At 34.2% G+C, this 10,245-nt stretch overlaps 1 protein-coding gene across 1 annotated transcript; it reads left to right on the plus strand.

The window, feature by feature from the left end:
• The first annotated feature begins 5,356 nt into the window (after positions 1-5,356).
• On the plus strand, positions 5,357-9,037 carry LOC133794654 (NAC domain-containing protein 54). The gene is made up of 4 exons (XM_062231999.1): positions 5,357-5,613; positions 5,879-6,162; positions 7,137-7,514; positions 8,414-9,037. Exons 1-4 carry the CDS (start codon positions 5,457-5,459, stop codon positions 8,660-8,662), a joined length of 1,068 nt encoding a protein of 355 aa, XP_062087983.1. The 5' UTR covers positions 5,357-5,456; the 3' UTR covers positions 8,663-9,037.
• The last annotated feature ends 1,208 nt before the right edge of the window (positions 9,038-10,245 follow it).

Consider the following 10,245-nt stretch of genomic DNA (forward strand, 5'->3'; position numbering starts at 1 on the left):
CAAAAGCTCAAAAATCCCAAAAGTCCCTTTTATGATGCCATAAGCCTTGTATTTATAGGCTCAGGATCGTACAGATGATATCCCCCATAATCGGGATATTTTATTATTCTCATTATATTAAAATCATAATAATATTCAAAATATAACAATACACTAAATTTGTGTGATAAATTGAGAGATTCCCGCGTATGCCAAGACCGATTTTTGTTGAAGCCGTTTCTGGGAATCTTGACGTAGTCCTCCTCTATCTGGTCGACCCATATCTCATTCAAGCTGGTCGAACACACCTTCACTAGGCAGTCACGCACCTCTCTGGGCAGACATTCACTTGGCTGGGCATACAGGACATGACTGGTCGGACATGGTCATGACTGGTCGGACATGGTCATGACTGGGCAGACAATCATATGACTGGTCGGACAAGGTCATGCCTGGTCGGTCATGACACCTGACTGGCTAGTCAAAATTCTTCATTAGTCTACCGGGTCACTCCTAAGCCAGATCACTTTATCACAACTCTGAGGAGCCAATATATTTATTGACTATTAACGTGTCGTTTACGGACCATGCACTGCCACTTGTCATTCTATTGCCACATCATCGATCTCCAATTTTTGGGATAACATCTTCAAATTAAGATTGTTATGAATATATATTATCAAATTTATGAATGTATTATAAATTTATTAATGATTGTTATTAATTTCTTTGATAATTATCAAAATATTATTTTAATTTTCACTTTTTTTTTTCAAAAATAACAATACAATTTTATAATTGTAAAATTATTTTTTTAATTTCCAATTTATGATTTTTTATAAATTTTAATTAGTTGCTTTAAATTTAATTAAAAAAATTTAATCACAATAACTTTAAAATTATTTTGTAATGTTTAATATTTCTAAATCTACTAAAATTTCGGCAGCATAACGGCTGTAATCTAACCTATCCCAAAATTTAAAATCTGCATAAAAACTACAAAACCAATCCCAGAACATACATATACTAATTATATTAATATAGCCTACCATACAATTTTAAAATACAATTCACATTCACATTTATATAAATAAACATATTCAACTAATATCTAACATAACATTTAATTAAATTAACATATTCAACGCTATATATCTAAAATAACAAAGTACACAACTAACATATTAACATTTAATTACATTAACATATTCAATACTATCAACAATACACAATTAACATATTAATCAATTACACAATTAACATATATAATAACATTTAATTGAATTTAACATATTTAACATTGTCTAAAATGAAAAAACAATATTCAACACTATATAAAAAAATCAATCACACGCTTAAAAACATATTTTAAACATTAATAAAAAAAAATGAAAACAATACCCAAGGCTCGGGGTTATCCAAACACGTCTGTGGCTAAGGATGATGCTCCACTACTTCAATCTAAAATAAAAACAAACACTACTACAAAAAAGACTTTTTAGGACTCGCGGGGCGCGAGTCCTCTATTTGAGAGCCTTAAAAAACTGGGGTTTTGAGGACTCGCGTTGCGAGTCCTAAAAACAATGCGAGTCCTGAAAAGTTTTATTTTTTATTTTTAAAAAATTAATTTGTGGGTTTTGAATCCGGCGGCGGTGGCGGCGCCACCATTAAAAGGTGGTGGTTCGGAAAACAAACTATTGGGTTTTAAAGCCCAAGAAGCAAGGAGTATGGTGGTGGTGGTGGTTTAGCTCGTGGTGGCTTGAGGTGGCCAGAATATGCTCGGAAAGTTTGGGAGAAACCCATGAACGACCGAACTTCAAGTGCTCCGTTGAGGGCCTTAGGCCGCGCGTGAGGTCGCCATCTCCGGGGGTCGGGGGTTTCGGGGGACGGCGATTCCATTGGACCGGCGCGTGGCGGTGACCGGAGGTGGGACGGCGGCGTTCGACGGTGGCACTTCGGGAGAAAGGGAGAGAGAGAAGGAACTTTGGGAGAGAGAGAGAGGGAACCGAGGAGAGAGAGTGAAAATGTGGGCTGTGTGATTTTTTTTTTGTTTTTTTTTAATATATAATAATAAAACTTTTGTTAAAAAAAATTGGAGGGAATTCGAAAATTTTCAAAATTCAGAATTTTATGATACACATAAGTTTTTAGGACTCGCGAAGAATGTTTTTAGGACTCTCAACGGGAGTCCTAAAAAACTCCAGTTTTTTAAAATTCAAAATTTTATGATACACATAAGTTTTTAGGACTCGCGAAAAATGTTTTTAGGACTCGCGCTCCAATTTTTTAAATTTCAAAATTTTATGATACACATAAGTTTTTAGGACTCGCAATGCGAGTCCTAAAAACATTCTTTTAGGACTCGCGTTGCGAGTCTTAAAAAGTCCAGGAGGTGTTTGTTTAAAAAAAAATCTCAAACTTTTAGGACACACATAGGTTTTAGGACTCGCTCCGCGAGTCCTAAAACAAATTCTTTAAGTACTCGCAACGTACTCTACAGCGACGACATGTTATTGTTGTAGGAAGTGAAATTTGACTTAAATTTTTTAGTGGTTCACGTTTCCACATTTTATTTTGGACCCTATTGTGACGACATGTCGTCGCTCTAGAGTACAAAATAACTGATCAGTGGATTATATTGGACTCTACAGCAACGACTTGTCGTCACCATAGAGCGTGCAAAATAGGCAACCAACTCTGGACGATTGAGTTCCTTGAGCATCCTACAGCGACAACATGTTGTCGCTATAGACAAATATATTTCCCTATTTTTTTCTTACGAATACCCTACATCGACGACATGTCGTCGCTGTATAGTCAGTTCCCGCCTTGTGTTCCCTCCAAATTCCTAGAACCCTATAGCGACGACTAGTCGTCGCTTTAGGGTATCGGGAATTTGGAGGGCCAGATCGTTTGTTGTTGACAACCCTACAGCGATGACATGTCGTTGATGTAGCTTATTTTTTAATAAATTAAGAGAAAATAAATTTTCGTGGATTTTGCCTACATACAGCGACGACTTTAGAGTCGTCGCAATAGATGTTGTCGTTGTAGAGTCTTTTTCTTGTAGTGATAATCATGCATTTAATCACATAATAATTCAATTAAATCAATTATTGCCCTCCTGACCCCCTAATCAAGGCACTAAGTCTTATTAGGGAAATTGGGACGTTATAGCAGTTGTTCCTTGCAGGTTTGCGAGGACCTTCCTCCGACCCAAGAGAAGGGTACCCAGGTGTCTATCTCAGTGAACTTGGATCACAGACATCATTCTGACACCCACTGTCATATGGATCGTGGTGTCGATTCCATACAAGCGACAAAATGGATAGACCACAATGCCGTCTGACATGGGAAAATGTGCAAAGACCATTATAACATTATTAGAGACATTTCTCCCAACAAAGTAATGGGTTGACATTCCCAAGATGGGCCCACCATGATACGTTAGAATCCACCAGCTCATTTACTACAAAATTGTTCACTTACTATGTAATACATCCCTATTAAATGAGAATAATTGTAATTAGTTCCAATTAATGAGTTTAATTGCCTCAGATGCCTATAAATAGGGCTAAGGCATACATTGCACAAGGTCCGAATTTTTAGTTTTAGAGTAAGCCATATGCTGTCTAAAACTCCAAAGAGAATGTAAGCTTTGCAAGTACTTGAAATATAAATGATTCCTGGCTAGGGTTAATTTATATCATAAACAACGTAAATACAAGTGTTTATTATTTATTTCTTTAAATTTTGTTTTAATTAATTATTAAAAAAAAAGACAGTCAACAATGGAAATTTCTAAAATTATCCATAAACATCCGGATATTAATTTGAAAGAAAAGTGAAATGTCTGAGTATCCAGCGAAGCAATGATGCCATAGAAATGTAGCATCTCCCCATGAAATCTTTCATAATCTTTGGGGCGTCATGATACAAAATAGCCCCAAAATTACCAATTAGAGAGAGAGAAAGGTTATCACAAAACCAGATGAAGAAACTCGGAAAAACAAAAGGCTAAAAATGGGAAAAGAAAAGAACATTAAATGCAAGAAACAAGAAGTGATGTGTATTAAATAAAAATCAGAAGTGATAAATGAAGAAAGAGAAAAGGAAGAGAAAGTTGCCACTGAGCACGGTGATTTGGGCGGACACTCAGCCACGCTATCGGGCACAAGGTGGATGAACAGTAACAAAGAAAGTTCGAGAGCTCTTCGCAAATGATTGTGCTGCTTTTAAATTTTAAAAGTCCAAAATTTCTGATTAATTCACATTGCATAGAGCTATATATTTATTCAACCATTGTTTCATGGGCATATTAGGTACAAACCAATATTATGTTACACTAGTGAATAGTAAAAAAGTAAGATAAACCAACTGCCAACATCAATAAAGGTTTCTCAAGTCAACAAATTATTGGCATTTCCTATTATATCCTCCGACAGCTAATGTTAATATTAAGTATACGAAGTGATTATCATTCAAACAGACGCGCCGAGTAGTGATCAGTGCTAGATTATGTAAGACAATATTATTGTTGCTTTTAGATTATTATTTTCGAAATTAGTGTTGCATATTGGGAGGAGTAAAAAGACAGTACATATTAAAGACATTCTTTAAAATTAATTATACAAATCAGTACATGAGATCCTATATACCTTAATTGTTCATCCCTAAATGATGTTCAAAAGAATGAATTAAAAATTAGGGACAAATTAAGAAATGGCAAGGCGTTACAAATGATAACGTCATGTCTGATTATTATATATCTTAATATTAATCAAGACAGCCTAGCAGATAGTATGTACTATGTATAACTTATTAAATTTTTCTCCAAAAAGAAAAAAAAATTATTAATTTAATTAGCTATAGAGTGATGATATGATACATAGTGTGTAGTGTGATTAGTACTACACACATATGATTACAATACTAGTATAGTGATTATAATATATAATTAGAAAGAATGGAGGTGGTGGTGGGTAGGTCTAGGGCATAGTATTGCGTGTTGTAGGGTATGGCCGGTCGAGTGGCCCACGCAGCTTTTAGTGTGGGGCCTCCAATTTTTTGTTAGTTTCTGAGCAGACAAAAGCAGAGAAGCTTCTTATCCTCCCCAATGGGTTTTCACACATTGCCTTACACATAGAATCTCCCAAAAAGCCAAAGTGTACTACTTCTATACCCTCTTCATCTTATTATCATTTTATGAAAAAAATAATTCTATGTATAATACCCTTGTTTTGTTCACATTATTACTATCTCTACCACTCTAAGCTCCCTTCTTTGTACCAAACCAAAAGAGTCATTTTATCTCTCTTAGTTATTTTGGTCCCCTAACAGTGGCTTATATAACCATTGTCGTACAACCAATTTTAGTTCACGTTCTACAGTTTTGTTCTCTTCTAGCTCACTATACTCTCTCTCTCACTCTCTCTCTCTCTCTTTCTCTCTCTCTCTCTCTCCCACAGCACACGAAAATGGCTCCCATGAGTCTTCCCCCAGGATTCAGGTTCCACCCAACAGATGAGGAGCTCGTAGCTTACTATCTGGATCGAAAAATCACAGGTCAAACAATTGAACTCGAAATTATCCCAGAAGTTGATCTCTACAAGTGTGAGCCATGGGATTTGCCAGGTACATATATATATATATTTATAGATATAGTAGCAAGAGATCTCGAATTAAAAGAGTTTTTATAATTTTTTTATTATTATTAAATCACTATATATATATATCAGTTAGATTGATGCCCAATTATCTTGATAAGGTCTCGAAGTAAAAGAGCTCTTATAACATTATCATTAACACAACCAATAATTATCAGTTGCTAGATTGTAAGCCATGCATCAATTAGTGTATTTTGTAACAATATGTTATGTATTATATAAATGAATTTTAGATAAGTCGTACTTGCCGAGCAAGGACATGGAGTGGTATTTTTACAGCCCAAGGGACAGAAAGTACCCGAACGGGTCAAGAACAAACCGAGCAACAAGAGCAGGTTATTGGAAGGCAACCGGAAAAGACCGGGCGGTTCACTCTCAGCGGCGTCCGGTTGGGATGAAGAAGACCTTGGTTTACTACAGAGGAAGAGCTCCCCATGGCATCAGGACTAACTGGGTTATGCATGAGTATCGCCTCGTTGACGACTCTCTTGGTGGCACTGTTTCCTCTACTTTGAAGGTACGTACCACCATCTTCTCTACTTTGATCTTTTCTTAGATTTGTTTTTTTTTTCTCACTTTAGTCGAGCCCTACAAAGCCTTATTAATAATGTGTGGTCCACCTCACTCCTTGATCAGTAGCTCAGTAAATTTGTTACTGTTCGATTAAACGATTTAATAGTCAAGGGAAAGAAAGAGAGAGTGATTAGGGCTTGAAAATGATAGCTAGCTCCAAGTTAAATAATTAGGGATACGATATATGGTCTTAATTATCTCTTTCTCTATCTCATCTTGTATAGGTTTTTAAGTCATCTATATATATTCTTTATTAATTATTTTATTTCTTTGTGAAAACTCAACATTATATTATGTCAAAAAAAAAAAAAAACTCATCATTATGTATTCTTTCTCTAATTCTACTATTTAAATAAAGAAAGAAGCTTGTCATTAAATAGAGAATCCTAAATTTTATTGAAATAAAGATGAAAAAAGAAAAGCAAGATAGATCTTCGAATCACGGTGTCGAGTATATGTCAGTCCCTAGTACCTGTAGCTAATTCAAATTGGACCCTTTATATACATAAGTCTATACGTGAATAACCGCGTGCAGCTCATCTGTGATCTAATTTTTATGTTAATATCATCAAAAGCAAACATCTTTGGATTTTCTCCTTCTTTTTCCTGCTCCTTTAATATTTTTTCTTTATCCATAGAAAAGGAATAGCTTATCAACATGATGATGATGAAAGCGTCTTTGGTTCTAGGCTTTAGGTCATGTACTTCTTATTAACTTTTGTTTTTTAGACTCTATATCATATATATATATTTCGGCTTTTTTTTTTCTTTCTTTCTTTCTCTTTATCACCTGATTTTAGCCCTTGTTACTCTTTAGAGTTGCTTTAGTACTAGATCGCCATTTCTTACTTGTTACATGAACATGAAAAAGAAATCAAAATGGATGCTTTTGATTAAGTTTTTTTTTATTTTTTTTAGGATTCTTATGCACTGTGCCGAGTCTTCAAGAAGACAATTCAAATACCAAAATGTAACAAAGAAGAAAAGCCAGACAATAATAGTTCTACTACAACTACTAATGGGAGAACTACAGAGAAGGAATCAGCAGCTATAGTAATAAATGAATCCAATATTACGGTTGATCATCATATTTCCAGAAGAGTGGAGAATGAAGATGAATACTATCCCAATAATAATAAATTTCTTTCCGAAACTTCTTCATCAGATCTCACTCAGGGCACGCCAACTGAAAATGGTGTCTTAGACGATTTTCAGGCTCCTTTTGCTTCTGATAATGAAGCAAATAGTGCTGCAGATTTGTACTCTCTTGGTGTAAATTGCTCCAATCTTGTTCAGGTATGTATATATATTTTTATGTACACGCAGTTTTTAATCATGACGTACCAAACACTATCAATCTAATAATTTTATTTTGGACATTTCTGTAGTGAAATATCCACAGTGAAATATATATAGTAAATATTTTCACCGAGTCAAAACAAATTATAATGATGATTATTTACAAGAATCTTCTTATGGGTATTTTTTTTTCTTTAGGGATAAAAAATGAAGACATAATTACCTCCTTTGCCAAACACTACATTTTCAGCAATAAGATTCTGCTTTATTAGTACTGCTTTATCGTCACTAAGGGCTTCGTATTCACACCTCTTTAGGGTTCATATTATATTTCCTTGTATGTAAATATATTCTAGCTAGCTAGCTAGAGTTTGATCTATTAATATATATACATATATAATAATCAATCATGATGATATGACCACGTTCAAACACGCGAAAATCATACAGCATGATTGATTGGTCAATAGGAGTTGGAAAATGTGGCCCACAAAACAAGCCCTTTGAGTTGTCTTTTTGATCTTAAAGTAACAAAAGTTTTTGCGATGAGTAAATATTGAACTCATGAGTACTCTCTTTTCCTAAAGCTTCCCCTTCTTATAAAAAATTCTATTACACTACTGACTCACATGTCTTTCTTCACTGTCTTCTATGACTTCTTTTTGACTGACTCACCTCTTTCTCCTCCTGTTTTTCCTCACATAAGTGCTCATCTTTACACACCTCATCTCATCACAGTCAAGTCACCATCACTTGATAATGATCACATTTGTTTGTTTTTATTTTTCGTAAAATTATATGATTTTTTTTTTCAGGTATGCATTTTAAAATAAAGTAAGAATAGTATAAATTACAATTGATTAATATTTTCTTGTTTGTTTGCCAAAATTGTATAGGAAATGCAAATGCCAAGCTATGAGAGCCTTTACCAACTGGCTTATCCACCCTTAGAACTAGATGACTTCCCACAGATCAACTTAGAAGAGATGAAGCTAATGAAGCCCGAAACGACAGAAGAATGCATGTCGTACGAAAAGTTCAGGGATTACATGAATGGAACAGTTGAAGAGATTTTCTCTATATGTTCTTCTTCGTCTCATCACGAGGAAAACTCCGCTAATGCTCTCTCTATGCAACAAAATTAATAAGACTGACAGCATAAACAGTTCACTGACAAAGATAACTTCTCGTACAATTATATTTTTCATATATACAATGATTTATTGACACACAATGTTAGAAATCAAATTGTGTGGGGGCTATATTAATAACCAAGCAAAAAAAAAAATGGTTGTGGCTTATTTTGCAAGCCACACATTATAGGCCAATATACATATAGTGTTCTTCAACAGACTACGTTGAGTAGAAAAAGGTATACAATCGATTTTTTTTCTTCTTCTTTTGTATTGATTTTACTGGGTTTTGGAATTGGTTGGTGAGATGGTAAATTTTGAAAACAAAAGGAAAAACCTATTCATGTAACAGTGTTCTTATTTTATTTTAATTTGTTTTGTGCGTCATATGTTCTAGTACTTCTTCTCATTTTTATATTCTTAATTATCTAGCAATTAATACTAGTACATGTCCTAATAATTTGATTTTTATTTTTGAAAGAAACAAGAGGGAAGGGAAAATCTTCTCATCCAATATATATCACTACAAAAAAATGGAGCTACCACTTTGGTTTTCACATAAATTCACAATTGAAGTAGTTCAAGGTGAAGTAAAAAGTGGTGAAAAACCAAAGTGAAAAAAAGACTTTCCACTTTGATTTTAATGTATAAACCGAAGTTGAAAGTAGGGTTTCTAGTTTGGTTTATACATAAAAAGTGACGTACAAAGGTTTGGACAATTGATCATGCGACCTATATAAACATTTCTACTTCGCTCTTTATGTACAAACCGGATTAAAAACCCTAATTTCTACTTCGATTTATACATAAAAAATGAAGTAGAAAGTCCCCATTTTTTTTGCCCAAATTTAATGAAATTGAATATTAATTCTGTTTTTATTTAAATGACCTAATTCTTAATTTTTATGAATATTAATTGATCGCAAGAGGTGTGTCTCTTATTTGTTGATTTAATATTATTATAAAATACAATTGCTAGAGTTTGAGTATCCTAAATATTCATCCATAGTGAAGTAGGTTCTGAGCTACATATTGTGTGATGTGGTGATAACAAAATGTTATAAACTTGTGTGTATTAGTGAAATAGGTTTTGGAAAATTTTTGTGTGTGGCCGAGATATAAGGAATAAATATATTATGTGATATTAGAATTGTTTTTTTAACTGTTTACAAATTGAGAGGTCATTAGTATAGGGGAGATGCTGCTCAATTGTTTTGTAGATATATGTATTAATTTATAATATTTAAATTGTCGGGGGTTAGGTTCAGGGATCAGGGGTCGGGGTCATGGGTCGAGATAGGGTCGAGGGTCCGAGATAGGGTGGGGTTCGGAATAGGTTTGGGATAGGGTTGGGGTCAGAATAGGGGCGGGATAGGTTCATCATAGAGTCGAGGGTCGGGATAGGGTTGAGGGTTGGAATAGGGTCGAGGATAGGGTCGGGATAGTATTTAACTTCATAAGTTATCATAAGAAATCATAAAACGACATAATATTTGACATTCATATTTTTTGTTTTGTAATAATTGTATGTTTTTATATTTACCATAAATGGCGATGAATAAGAGTTGGACGAAATTGAGAAATCGTATCAGTGA

This window comes from Humulus lupulus, chromosome 8, assembly GCF_963169125.1.
Source record: "Humulus lupulus chromosome 8, drHumLupu1.1, whole genome shotgun sequence".
In the NCBI taxonomy this organism is placed as follows: Eukaryota; Viridiplantae; Streptophyta; class Magnoliopsida; order Rosales; family Cannabaceae; genus Humulus; species Humulus lupulus.

Bases quoted from the DNA above. Each gene is read 5' to 3' on its own strand.
- LOC133794654 (XM_062231999.1), top strand. From the start codon at position 5,457: ATGGCTCCCATGAGTCTTCCCCCAGGATTCAGGTTCCACCCAACAGAT. The intron at 5,614-5,878 runs GTACATATATAT...AATGAATTTTAG, and splicing joins TGAGCCATGGGATTTGCCAG to ATAAGTCGTACTTGCCGAGC. The intron at 7,515-8,413 runs GTATGTATATAT...AAAATTGTATAG, and splicing joins ATTGCTCCAATCTTGTTCAG to GAAATGCAAATGCCAAGCTA.